Source organism: Podarcis vaucheri (genome assembly GCF_965113315.1).
Source record: "Podarcis vaucheri genome assembly, chromosome: 17".
Lineage (NCBI taxonomy): Eukaryota > Metazoa > Chordata > Lepidosauria > Squamata > Lacertidae > Podarcis > Podarcis vaucheri.
Window position 1 is genome coordinate 4,297,931 of NC_138755.1, and position 14,520 is coordinate 4,312,450.

Below are 14,520 nucleotides of genomic sequence, written 5' to 3' on the forward strand. Positions count from 1 at the left end.
TGAACAAAAGGGCTGCTGTGTTCCATTCACGGACTCACGGCGGCAAGAGCAAAAAAGGGAAACAAAATAACTTGGGATCCATTGGGAGAAGAGAGAGAGGGCCCCTTTCCTACAAAAAGGAGGCTGCAGGGTTGAATTAGGGCACGTCTGCTTTTGGCCCCAGACACTGTTTCAAAAGTCCAGGCACACGTGTAAAGAACATGTCTCTTGGCATGTCTAGAATGCCTTTCCCTTCCTAATGAATGACCACAGCCAACCTTCGGGCATCTGGGATCAAGCTCCTGGGTGACCACAGAGCTGGGTGATCTTCGGCTCCAGAAGGACCTCACATTTGAGAACTGAAACACCCTCCCTCGAAAAATGAGTCATGGCATCACTTGACATAAGGACTCTTGCCAGGTTGTAATTCTGGAGGCAACAGATAGAATCCGGAGGTGAGATGCTGGGAGGGAAGTTGAGAGGGTGGGGGTCCTGGTTATTGACCAGAGATGCCCATTTGAATAAAATATTTTTGGGTGGGGCAGGTAAGCCCTGCCCTGTCACCCTTAGTAGCCTCCAGTATCCAGTCACTCGCCTTCCTTCACAGTCGGGCTACTTCAGCCTACAATTGTGGACCAAACTAGGGAAGTGAGGGGGGCACCTTGACCGCCCCCTGACTGCTGATTTATGTGGAAAATCCTGCCTCCCCTCCCTCGTTATTATTGCAAAGAATTTTTTTCTCTCAGGTAAATTTTGAAAGTGGACTTGAGCCTAGTTAATTGCAGGGGGACCCTGCCTCAGAGGAGGCGTTTGTTTAAGGGAGAGTTTTGTATACACATGAGAGATTAAGCAGCCCATACTCCTGTCCCCACTGGCAAATGTGGCTGGGAACACATGCTCACTGAGGTAATGTCTAGCTTGATGCTTTGTATGTGAGGGAGCACACAGGTGGGGGGAGATATTTTATTTTTCAGTCTATCCCATTTAGATCTTCTCTTTTCTCCAAGGAGGTGGCACACATGGTTGCTCCCCGCATTTTAGCTCCACTACAGCACTGTCAGGGATGTTAGGCTGAGAGGGAGCGACAGGCTCAAGGTCACCCGAAGAGTTCTGTGGCTGAGTGAGGATTTGAACCCCTCAGGTCCTTGCCATCTGATGCTCTGAGCACTGCCTTCTTCAGGTTCTCTCAAAACAGGTGGGCCTGTTGTTTCTTAGTTTCCGTGGGGCCCAAATGTCCTCTTGAGGCAAACCATGTCTCAGTAAGTAATAAAATAACATAAACGTGAAGCAAACGTCCCCTGGCATCAGCCAAGGGTGTACTGGGCGCAGTGACCGCTGCCTGAATCTGCAGAGAACCTGAACAGACAAGAGCTCTTGGGCAGATCTGCTTGCACTCATTAAATCTCAATAGAGCGCCAGACCGTTAAGGTCAAGGATGACACATCAGGCCACCGTCAGCACCAACCACCTCACGATTGGTCCATTTTTAACTGATGAAGCAGGGGATGGATGTGGAGGAGGAAGTCAATGGGAAGCAAGAATCAATTTGTTTTCACACAGGTGTGTTTAATTGGCACAACATGGTGCAGGAAGCAAGTGTTGTCAAACTACAATGGAAGGACAAATCTGCCAGGGAGAGATGGGAAAGAGGCAGGTGGGTGGGCACTGCCAGGGCGTTTTAGCTGAGCTCCAGGACCTGTTTCCAAAACATGAAACACAGGAAGATCCAGAGAGTATGCTCTGTACATACTCAGATGAAAGCCCCACACCCTAAAGGTTGCCACAGCCAGCCCCCATACACCTTGGCTTACATGCCAGAGGTCAAAGATTTTCAGGCCAGCCTGCATTCTTTCCTGATGCCTATCAGTTTAAAAATTAATTGAAAAGAAAGAAAAGAAATTAAGTGTTGGGGCTGCTGGTGGTGGGTATCAATCCAGCCTGGAGGTCTGAATCCCACCATGCCATTGGAACATGACCTCAGCATTGCTCCATTCCTGATCAAGTGTCATGTGACTATAGGGCATGGTGCCAAGACTGCCATCTCATTCACCCCCAGGCTGGGGTTTTTCCCCTCATTGCCTTTTGAAAGCAAGGAAACAAAAACAGAAAGTCAGAAGTTATTCTGCAAGGGAAAGCACTCCTTGTGCTAGCCGGGGAGAAAATGGGGTGATGAAATCACAGCTTGGGTGATGTGACATGTATCAAGTCACACACACACACACAAGCCAGTTGCTCCCTGGTAAAATGAGCGAGCCCAGCTGACAGGTCTGCATAGATGTCCCCCTGCCAAGTGCTCTCTGTGATGGGTGTGCCTTTGTGCAGCACCAACATGGCGCTGGGCTTGGACAGGGCAGACCCGGAATCAAACCTCACTCAAACTGTGAAGCTCACCTGGTAACTTTAGGCCTAGTCACTATTTCTTGGCCTAATCTACCTCACAGAATTGTGAAGGCTGTGGGTGTGGGAAAGTGGGGTAACTCGGCTCTTTGGAGGAAGGGTGGGGTAAAAAAATACATAAAATAAATTCAGTGCAGATAAAATAGCTCTGGAAGCCCAATGCAAGTGTTTTGTCAGCTTAGCTAGCATAGTGCCAGGGTACTACTAACAAGATTGCCTGTAAACTATATATCAGCTGCTCCTAGCTCCAGTGGTCTTACTCTTGCATTTTGCTTCCTGCATTAACTGAGGACTAAGGTAAAGGGACCCCTGACCGTTAGGTCCAGTCACAGATGACTCTGGGGTTGTGGCACTCATCTTGCTTTACTGGCCAAGGGAGCTGGCGTACAGCTTCCAGGTCATGTGGCCAGCATGACTAAGCGGTTTCAGGCGAACCAGAGCAGCACACGGAAACGCCGTTTACCTTTCCGCTGGAGCGGTACCTTTTTATCTACTTGCACTTTGATGTGCTTTCGAACTGCTAGGTTGGCAGGAGGTCATCACAGGAGGTTGGCAGCAACGGGAGCTCACCCCGTCATGAGGATTCAAACCGCCAACCTTCTGATCGGCAAGCCCTAGGCTCTGTGGTTTAACCCACAGTGCCACCCGCTTCCTTAACTGAGGACTAGAATAAAATATTGTCATTTTTTATATTAAGAATGCTGTGTATGGTGGTGAGGGGGGGCAACTTATGCTTTGGCAGAAAGTCAGCTCTTCAAGTTGCGTCCCTGGAGCCAGTCTATTACTTGCAGATGACATATTTAGACAGAACCCACAGATGCCAACCCTTGTTTTCTCATATTAAAGAGAGAAACAAGGAGAAAAATTGCTCAGCCTCAGGTGAGAAGCAGCAGCATTGTGGTCTGCAGACACCTGCTGCTGGAACTGGTTAATGAAACTGGAAAAGAAATGGATACAGCCCCAGATATGTTACCCAGGCACCTCTTAGGTGGAATGAATTATTTCCCCTTTCCACTGGAAAGATCTGGGATCTGTCCTTCCTAGATGTTTTGACACTACTTGTATATCTTGTTATGCTAATAGAGCCTCACTGAATGGAGTAACTGAGCTAACACCCAAGGGATTGCCAAAATCTTGAAATTGGCAAGTGGCCTAGAGATGGTGTGTGTTTGTATGTCTTTGTGTGAGAGAATGGCACATGACTTATTATGCCATTAGAGTGCAGGGTTCCGCTTTTATCCAGCTTCTGTCCCGGGTTCTGAGGAAAGGAATTTTTTTTGTCTGGCAAGCAAAAGATAGGGGCATGGCAAAATCCACCCCCAGCGTAGGCAGTTCATCACTCTTGACTCTTAACCCTGACAGAATAAAAGTTTAAACTGTTCTAATAACATTTTGAGGCTCATAGGAGCTGGGAGTCGGTGCAGGAGATGATTCAGGCAGTGCTGTGTGCCTGAGCGTTTAAGGGGTCAGGAAGGAAACTACATGGGAGTGTGATGCGGAGGTGAACAAAACATGGAGAAATAATATTTTGGACTGATGTATCATCAAAGTTGGCTGGGGTGGGCAGGCCAGGGTTCAAGTAGCACATAAGAGAGACTGTCACTGGACAACCTTGCTGGCCTGGGATGACACTCCCCCGCCCTGCTTGCTGGGTGCTTTCTAGGGAAAGTGGCAGGACGGGTGTTGGCTTGTGCTGAGACTGGGATAATCCACTGCCACCCCTCTGAGTGAGAGTGATGCAGGCATCCTCCCCTTTTTTAATCTGCAGGCAGCTGACGGCAGCTTCATTTGTATAAAAGCCACAGAAGGGCATAGGGCGGCTTGAGTACAAACGGCTTCTGCAGGAGTCAGGGGCACAAGCGTGTTGCTCTGTGGCGTACAGGTGAATGTGTGAACTGCCTCAGCCGACAAACATGTATTGCATCAAGAGGAGGTATGGCAGGAAAGTTCTCTTTGCAGCATTGCATCTGTGTTGGCTCATTCACATGCACAATCTTTTGCTTAATTTTTGGTCATCAAGCATTAAACAGACATGTTACCTTGAGGGCCAGGCTAGTTTTGCTAGCAAGTCTGCCACGAGGCTTTATTCCTCCAGAGGAAACTGGCAACTCCCAGGTTCTGTGTCCTCAATGGCAAAGAACTTCCCTCTCCAACGAGGTCAGCTGGGCCACTAGTCAACTGTGTGCTCAAGGCAGGAATATGTTAAGATGTCACTGGTTTCTCTCATATGTGACTGCAAGTCTCCACAGAACGGGGATCTCTTCTGCTTCCAGGGATTCATTTTTCCATTTTGATCAGCTGCATCTCTCTGGCTCATATTTTCTGGGTATGAATTCCCCTGAGTCAGAAAGAGGTCTATGGAATCCTTTTCAAATGGCAGCAAAAGTTCTCAGTTGTCCCCATACAAATAGCCATTGTTTAGTGAAAATAATCAGTAGGTTGCATTTGTAATTTCTTTCTCTAATTCCTGCCTTTAATGAGTCACTGATCTCGTATATAAAGGCAACACATGAGGCATGTTTACGCTACACATGTTTATTGCTATCATAAGTGTGTAATTGTCATGCCTTTCCTCACAGAATCCTGGGAACTGTGCTGAGAATTCCATTGAGGTCCATGGGTTCCCAGAGTTCTTTGCAGAGGGAACTCCTGCTTAATACTACTGTCTATAGTGTAGATACACACTACATACATTACATTTTTTAAGGATGCTGAAGATTAAATTTGTCTAGAAGCTACATTCTCTGTCCTGGGTGGCCAGATGCATGGGAGTTAACTACTATTACTCTGTTGTGTGAGATACACACTTTGCATGTTCTCAGAGGCACATTTTTTTCTTTTATTACTTCACATATCTCAGCAATTGATTCTGGCTTTGAAACCAAGATGAGTGAAATGAGAGACAATAGATTTTGAAGCAAAGTGGGAGGCAGCTTGAACAGACACATGGGGCACAATCCTGCTCCTGCGCAGCGCCTGCTCATTTTTCTGCCTCTCAGGACCCAAATGTTTTGGGCCTTGAAAAACAGATTCCAGGGAGGGTTGGTCCTGTATATCAGGACTAACTCTTGAAGAGATAGAAAACTGTTGTCTTGAATGGATGTCTTCTGACTGCAGTTGAGACTTCACATGATTGAATGTTTCTGCTCCATTTAAAACAACAACACCCTGCTATTGGTTTTTTATTAAAAAAAACACTAGTATGTCAGGGAGAAGGTGAGGCTAGATTTGCTTCCCCCCCACACGAGCACACACAGAATGAGGCACACTCCAGCATATCTTACTCAATTACATACACTGCCAGAGCCAGGCTCCTTCCACCCTATGAGCACATGTATGCACAGACGAGTGTTTGCAGTCCCTGGACCACAGATGCCCTTTCAAGCATACAGTGATGAATGGGTTCGCTGACCACTGCCCTGCTAATCCCCATGGGAAAGATCTTACATCTCCAAGATTATCCTCTTAGCCAGGGATTTGCAGGAAGAAGAGCAAGGCTTGGGCCTTCCCATAGCCCAGGGATCTGTGATATAAATAGCATCCCCCGGAGTGGTTCACACTGAGACCCACGTGCACCAGGAAACACACAGGGCTGTCAGTCACAGCCACAGGGCTGGCCTGCCAAGTGCCTTAGTGATGGCAGGAAAGACGTGGCCTGTTTGGGGAAGGAAGGCTGAGAAGCAGAAGCAGCAGTAGACAGGCGGAACAGCACACTTTGAAGCCAACCCAAGCTAAGATGGAAGAGCTAGGAGGATAAAAAGCTGCAGGGGGGAGAAACAGGAACGAGATATTCTGTAGTGTAACTATTCTCTTTGCCGCTCCCTAGCAGCTATCTCCGGAATCTGTTCCTCTGTATATTCTGCAGTCATTTGTACATACTGACTTTTGTGCTGCAAACAAAATATCTCTGAATGAAGCTGGAAGGTTATGTTTCAGTTAAAATGGGGGGAGGCAGCAGCAAGCTGCAATTCCATGGAATCTCAGAAAGCCACAGTTATTGGTTCTGGAAGCAAAGGTTCAGCTTCCTAAGAGTGGCAGTTTTATATATGTGCTTCTACTCCTTTATGACAGCAAACAATGTGCTTCAGGGTGTGCTGGTGATGTCAGAAATCAAAAGGCTGAATAGGATTTCTAACGGTTTGCGTTTCAGTGTCGTCAGTTAGAAGCAGAACAAAATGGGCAAAGCATGAGAAGTCATGCAAATTTCTGTACTTTATACATGGCACAGAAATAAGCCTTTTCAGCACAGAATTTGGGTTACCTTGCTACAGATTTTTATGATTATTTTAGTACAGAACACATAGGCCAGCCCACAGCTTGGGGGGTGGGGCTGGGATTGACGGGGGCTGGGATTGACGAATGAGGGAGCTGTTGCTTACTTTGTGCTGCTCACCTGGCCACAGGTGTTTTCCTCATCCCTTACCTTCTTATTGCCCTCATTGGCGGGATTCCCATCTTCTTCCTGGAAATTTCCTTGGGGCAGTTCATGAAGGCTGGGAGCATCAACGTATGGAACATCGCACCACTGTTCAAAGGTAAGAGACTCCTTCCCCCTGGAGCCTTACATGCCTCTCCTTCTCCTCCAACAGGTTCTTGCTTGCAATGGAAGGTCCGGCACCTCAACCATTTTGGAGTGTATGCCCGTCTCCACCTCCACCTAATCTCCACCTCCTCTTGCCACCAAAGGGGCCTTTGGTGCCCCTTGCCCCACGCAGGCCTCTGGAGCTTACCTGGGAACAGCAGGGAACAACACTTAAGCAGTGCTATAAGCCACCATTTAGGCTGTAGCCCTTTCCCAGCCTCTCTAACCAAGCCAGTTTTGCTGATCTGTATCTGGTTTTGAGCAGAGAGCCCCACCTGTTACTATGTAAATTTCATTCATACATGATGCTCCATATATGAAGCAGAGGTGTGAATCATAGAATCATAGAGTTGGAAGAGACCACAAGGGCCATCGAGTCCAACCCCCTGCCAAGCAGGAAACACCATCAAAGCACTCCTGATATGGTTGTCAAGCCTCTGCTTAAAGACCTCCAAAGTAGGAGACTCCACCACCACACTCCTTGGCAGCAAATTCCACTGTCAAACAGCTCTTACTGTCAGGAAGTTCTTCCTAATGTTTAGGTGGAATCTTCTTTCTTGTAGTTTGGATCCATTGCTCCGTGTCCGCTTCTCTGGAGCAGCAGAAAACAACCTTTCTCCCTCCTCTATGTGACATCCTTTTATATATTTGAACATGGCTATCATATCACCCCTTAACCTCCTCTTCTCCAGGCTAAACATGCCCAGCTCCCTTAGCCGTTCCTCATAAGGCATCGTTTCCAGGCCTTTGACCATTTTGGTTGCCCTCCTCTGGACACGTTCCAGTTTGTCAGTGTCCTTCTTGAACTGTGGTGCCCAGAACTGGACACAGTACTCCAGGTGAGGTCTGACCAGAGCAGAATACAGTGGCACTATTACTTCCCTTGATCTAGATCAGTGTTTCCCAACCACTGTTCCGCGGCACACTAGTGTGCCGCGAGATGTTGCCTGGTGTGCCGCAGGAAAAATTAAAAAATTCGAAAGATTTTTTTTTTAAAAGTCAAATTTTCGATTGGGGCGCCGTCACTAGATGACCCCTGGGGTTCCCTCCCTCCCTCCCGTTCTGCCTTCGGAGAAGATGAGCCAGCCCTCAAGGAGGTGATTATGTAATTTGCTAGCAATTCATGTCCCTCCCGGCGTGACGCTGCGCGCTGACGTCACGGGGCTGTAATGGTGGTGTGCCTCGAGATTTTTTTCATGAAACAAGTGTGCCTTTGCCCAAAAAAGGTTGGGAAACACTGATCTAGATGCTATACTCCTATTGATGAGGCCCAGAATTGCATTGGCTTTTTTAGCTGCCGCGTCACACTGTTGGCTCATGTCAAGTTTGTGGTCAACCAAGACTCCTAGATCCTTTTCACATGTACTGCTCTCAAGCCAGGTGTCACCCATCTTGTATTTGTGCCTCTCATTTATTTTGCCCAAGTGCAATATTTTACATTTCTCCCTGTTAAAATTCATCTTGTTTGTTTTGGCCCAGTTCTCTAATCTGTCAAGGTCGTTTTGAGGTGTGATCCTGTCCTCTGGGGTGTTAGCCACCCCTCCCAGTTTGGTGTCATCTGCAAATTTGATCAGGATGCCCTTGAGTCCATCATCCAATGAATGTAGTCCCTCCAGTCTACATCAGATGAGTGGGGGAGTGAGGTCAGGAATTGACAGTCATCTATGTTAGCAGGTGGCAGGAGAATAAGAAAGCAAGATGGAGTCTCCTAAAGTAATAAAAAATAATAAAAAGGAAGAGGCTGCAGGGAGACTTCATGATTCTTCAGGAGCTCAGTGCTGAATTGCCTGCAGGAATCATATTAAGAATCTTGGCTTTCATTAAAAAAGAAAAGTTTCTAGCCCTTATGGCTGTGAAGGTCTATTGAAATCTCAGAAGCCAGAGAGGTGGCAGAATAAGACGCCCACCTTATTCTGGAGATGGGGCTTCAATCCACCCCTTGTTCCCCAGTCCTTCCCATAAGAAGCAGAAGCAGAATAAACTGTTGTGCAGGGGTGCTTAATTTGCACCATCTATACAGGTTTCAGAATCCAAGTTTTCACGGTGCATGCACACCACCCAGTTAAACGTACACCACCCAGTACAATTGCAGGAGGCAGGCATGGTCCCGGGCTCCTCTTTTCACGCAGCTCCTCTCTTCCACAGGACTGGGCTTTGCCTCTATGGTGATCGTCTTCTATTGCAACACCTACTACATCATGGTGCTTGCCTGGGGTTTCTATTACCTGGTGAAATCTTTTGCGGCCACCTTGCCCTGGGCGACCTGCGGGAACCCCTGGAACTCTGATGAATGTGTGGAGATCTTCCGGCATGAGGACTGCGCCAATGGCACCGCCACAGGCAACCTTACCTGTGACGAGCTCTCCGACAAGAGGTCGCCTGTCATCGAGTTTTGGGAGTGAGTGCTGGCATACACTGGCTAGTCATTACTCCTGGGATGAACTGGATTGGCTTGGGCAAAACCCACTGATCCAAAAAGACCACCAAGCCCCTCTCCTCGTCTGCCACACCCTAGCCAGTGCTCACTTTTTCTCTCCCTGATTGCAGGAACAAGGTGCTGCGTCTGTCAGGAGGCCTGGAGCTCCCTGGTGAGATCAACTGGGAGGTGACCCTCTGTCTGCTAGCCTGCTGGGTCCTTGTCTACTTCTGTGTCTGGAAGGGTGTCAAGTCCACAGGAAAGGTAGGGGGCTTGGGGAGGTGGCCTGACTCCAGGGGCAGGAGCAAGGGGAGAAACATGTAGGTCAACCGGGGCAGAGGTCATCCAGGACTCTTGGCAGGATAGGCAATTGTCCTCAGAGGAGGCACCAGCGCCAGCATTTGCCTCCTTTAGGAATAGCCAACATGGTGACCCCCACAGGTTTATAGACTCCCATCAGCCATAGCCAGTGGTCAGGGGCGATGAGAGTTGCAGTCCAGCAGTGTCTGTTTTGCCCCCCCCCCAGTTTCTGTCCTGTGTGACAGACCTACCTGTCCAAAAGAGGCCCAGATCCACTACTTGAGGAGACCACCTCATATCATGTCAACTGCGGCTTCCTCTAGAGATGTCCTGCTCCCATAGCATAAGTTTGCATCTCTTCTGCCATTTGGCTATGGACTAAGACAGGAACAATTTTTGACAGCCGCAGCCAAACACTCCCTTTCTCTGTCTTGTCCTGATGGCAAAGATATACCTGGATGGACAGTAGGGTAAACATCATCTAAATAAGTAAGCAAACAATAAATTTTGTGTGAGGGAAGTTGGACGGTCCACTCAGATGAATCACCTGAGGAATTTTGAAACCAGTTCCAATAAGATTATTAGGAATTTCTGGGGGATGGAATGTTCTTAGTCAAACAGTTTTGTGGGTGTCATTTCTCTTTCACACACACAGATACTGCTTGACGTCCGCTAGGAGTCTGGGGCAGTTGAGGCAGCTTTCTACACGATACGCTCTCCCACCACTTTCAGAGACAGTCCGTTGCTGGGAAGAGCTGCTGTGCTCAGGCCTTGCTTGCATGCTTCCCACAGACATCTGGTTGGCCCCTGTGAACACGCTGATGGCCTAGATGGGCCTTTGGCCTGATCCTGCAGGCCTCTTCTTATGTTCTTGAGATCTGGTACCTGGGCCAAAACAGAGGCCTCGTTATTTCACCTAAAGTGACATTTTGATGCACAAGCACCTGAGGAAAGCAGAAAAGGGTTTTGACAAAGCTGAAAACCTTTCTCAGTGGGGCTCCATGCCTACACCCCTATCCCTGAGTTAACACTTGCGTTTCGGAGAGTGGTCATGTGGAGTGCAGACCAGACATATGAAAACTGCTTTATAGTGAGTCCCACCATTAGGCTGTCTAGCCTGAGTAGCAGCTGCTTTCCCAAGACCTCAAGGGAGAAAAATGACATTGTGGCCGCCTATGTCAGGCTTTCCTTTCTTAGCCCTGCCACCTGAGAGCCTCTTAAAAAGGGAAATGCCAGGGATTGAATTTGGGACATATGTATTTGGAATCCCTGTGCTCTGCTGATGACCTATGGCCCTTTCCTTTCTGTACACAAAAAAGAAAGTCACAGTTCTCCATTTGCCATGCGGTATGCATACACAATCTCTCTTTCTCTGTTGCACGCATGCTCACACACGTTCCTCTCCTTCTCAGACACCCTGCGCCTGTTCCTCCTTTTCCTGTGCATGGCCAGTGTGTTTGAAATCCCACCCGTCAGCAAGTTCCATGCCTGAGAGAGCCTGACATTTTTCACCAGACGGCAGCTGGAGGTGGGGGCAGCCGCCTTGAGGCCTCGGCGAGACAGGCACACATGTGGCTTGGCCTCCCACAGTAGGCCACTGTTGTGTTCACAAGGCCTGGCTGAGCAGAGACCTTGGCAGCTGCCTGCCCACATGCTCTCCCCAGTAGAAGTGGACAACGAGAAGTCCCCAGAGATCCAGAGGAGGGTGGGAGTGAAGGGGAAGCATTCAGAGTTAGGCCTTTATGTTTCTAAGAATGCCAGTCTGAAGAAAGTTGTTAAGGAGTGATGCCAAAGCAGCTTTGCAGTGGAGAAACTGTTGATCACCCACAGGCTTAGTAAATTCCCATCAGAAGGAAGCAAGATGAAAGCCAGCTCCGTGTGTGTGTGTGTGTGTGTGTGTGTATCCATATCCATTTCTATCCTGCAACAAAGAATGCTTTGTAATCCTGATCGCACTGAGCATCTCAGCAAACGTCTGGGGTCATGAGTGCTTAGGACTGACAAGTCAGCGACTCAGGAGAATACATCTGTGGCTTGAAATTCCCGAATGCAGCAGGAGATGAGTCAGATGTGTCTGTCCCCCCCACCTCCACCCAGAGCCATAGCTAGGTGATCTTGCACCCCTGGCAGAACCATCCAGATTGCACCCCCTAGCCATGGATAAATTAACCCTCCTTTCCGCCTCTCCTCCAACCCGCCCCCCATCCACCCATTCAATTCACCCTCTATTTAAAACAATTTATTAAGAGGCAATAACCAATATATATATTTATGGGCATACTTTTAGCAGATTTTGCAGCGGGGGGGCATCATCTGCACCCCTGGCGGGGGCCCAGCTCACACACACACCCCAGCTATTGCCCTGCCTCCACCTCCCCCCTGCGCGCTATAACAGGCACAACTCCAGCTGTGTTATGCAGCAGGTGTGGGAAAGGACCAGTGGTGGTGACTGTGGAAGACAGGGGAGTGGGGGGGGGGCAGGAGAGCCATAGCTTCCTGGTCTCCCACAGTTTAGGGGTGTGTATGTGTGACAACTGGGCCTGGGCAATCCATATGTGTGGAGGTCTTCAGTCCAGGGCTGACAAACAAGCTATTTTGCCACCTGAGGCAGAAGCACAGATGGTGAGCCATTCCCCACAAGTCACAGCACATACATAGATGCTGCATGCAAACTGTACCTTTAAAGCACACTCAAAGCACATCCTTTCCCTCAAAGAATTATGGGCATTGTAGTTTACAATGAAGTGTTTCAAATCCTTTGAAGTGTTTCAAAGGATTTGGGGCATCTTACCCAGTGGGGAAGCTTCATTGGCCACCTGACTCCATGTCACACTGCTGCTAAAAGTGCAGGAGGATGGCCAGTTTAAAAAGTAGCCACTCTAAAATATCAATAATTTGTGCCCCTTGGCAATGTTACTCCAAGGAGGTGCTCCAAGGAGGTACTTAAGCTATTCCTTTGCCAAAAATCCAAAGCTTTTCCCAAGTCTTCTTGCACATGTTCCCCCCCCCTCCTGCCCCATTTCCTTCCCAATACTGAGCAGAGAGCTGAAAAGCAAAGCCTTTTCTTTTCAGGCATAACACCCTCCTGCCCCTCGTCTCCTTTTTCAACACAGATTGTCTACTTCACTGCTACATTCCCTTACGTGGTGCTCATTATACTGCTAATCCGAGGGGTGATGCTTCCTGGAGCTCAGGATGGGATAATCTACTATCTCAAACCCGACTGGTCCAAACTGGCCTCCCCTCAGGTAAGTGGGAAGCGCAGTTGTGAGGGCAGCAGTAGGGTTGCCAACTTGTTAACCAGCCTCTGTAGCATTAAGAGCAACTTAGAACGCAGGAAGCAGCACAGAAGTGGGCAAGACCCTTTGGGTGTGGTTGGGCTCCCAACTCCCTTCGTCCCCAGCCAGCGTGGCCAATGGTGGGGGGTGATGGTGTTGGAATCCAGCAACATTTAGAGGCCCTCAGGTTCCTCAACCCTGAACACACCACAAGCGCAGCACCACAAAACAGAAAACAAGCAAAAGTCCAGCAGCTGCAGGAGATAAATGTATGGGTGCCAGTTATACAAATCCCAATGCACTGCAACCAAATAGCTCTGCGTCAGTGATTTGTTAGGCAACTTACTCCAAAAGTAGCCACTAACCTACAGAGGGCTGCAGCTGTAACTGAAGTATTTCACAACATAAATACAAATGTATTGCCTGTCAGGTAATACAGATCAAGCTGCTGTTATGGGCACAATAGCCATGGCTGGTAGAAAAGTTGGCAACTCTCTTGAGAAGGGGTTGGATCCAGGACTCCTGGGCTCTTCCCTGTCATACCTCAATCTCTCTCTCTCTCTTTCTTTTTCTCTCCCAGGTGTGGATCGATGCTGGGACCCAAATCTTTTTCTCGTATGCCATAGGACTGGGGGCACTCACTGCCCTGGGCAGCTATAACCGGTTCAACAACAATTGCTATAAGTGAGAGCCCATTTCCTATGCAACCAGGCAGGGCATAGGGAAAAATATGCTATGCCCTGTAGGGTTGCCATCATTTCCCCACCTCTGCTAGCTGGGCTCCTGTCCCTTTAACAGCTGCATGGCAGGTGGAAATTCAACAGACAAAACACATTATCTCCAGGCATGAAAAACCTGGACCGGTTGAATTGTGGATATCATAAATTCATAGTTGTTGCTTAGAGGACATAAAATCCAACACCCTGCTTGACATGGGAGGGCTCATCAAGGCCAGGTACAATCCCAGCATCCTGACAGATGGCAATCTTACCTCTGCTTAAATCTGGGGTGGGGAACTTGTGGCCATGCTGGCTGGGGCTCATGGGAGTTGGAGACCAACAACATCTGGAGGCCGCCCCCCCCGGCTTAAAATCCTCCAGCAAAAGAGAACGCCACCCCCCCCCCACATAATCTTCTCCATTGTTCAACACCTTTGCCCCATAACAATGACTTGATGTGTAGGCAACTCATAAAAACTGATTTTTCCAGCCTTCAGCTGTAGCCAGTCATAGCCTGATCTTCATCTATTAGCAAGTTGTGTCTGCTTATCTCCACCCCACAAAATGTATCACCTGTTGATTTCTGCATCTCAAACAGGGAGTTTTGCAACATGCAAGAGACAGCCACGCCATTTGCTGGTTTTTCTGGCTAGTTTGGCAATGCTAGATGTCTACCCTACTTGACTGACTTGTCCAGTGTGCAGAACGACTTCCATCCAGTAATAAAACAGCAATCACCCAGTAATAAAATAGTCCATAATAATTTTGTGGCTGGTGAGCACTCTCCCTTTTCTCCTATGTAGAATGGAAGTTATTATGTATGATGGCATCAGGGCAGGGCAGGGAAAT

The 14,520-nt window shown here is 48.4% G+C and overlaps 1 protein-coding gene across 2 annotated transcripts in view; it reads left to right on the forward strand.

The window, feature by feature from the left end:
* Positions 1-14,520, forward strand: part of SLC6A8 (solute carrier family 6 member 8) — a 37,365-nt gene that overhangs the window by 619 nt on the left and 22,226 nt on the right. Inside the window, exons 2-6 of one of the 2 annotated variants that reach the window (XM_082205723.1) lie at positions 6,780-6,911; positions 9,104-9,356; positions 9,506-9,638; positions 12,788-12,922; positions 13,533-13,636. In XM_082205723.1, the coding sequence (XP_082061849.1) occupies positions 6,780-6,911; positions 9,104-9,356; positions 9,506-9,638; positions 12,788-12,922; positions 13,533-13,636 (757 nt within the window). The remainder of the gene's footprint in view (positions 1-6,779; positions 6,912-9,103; positions 9,357-9,505; positions 9,639-12,787; positions 12,923-13,532; positions 13,637-14,520) is intronic. The other variant, XM_082205724.1, reaches the window with a different exon arrangement.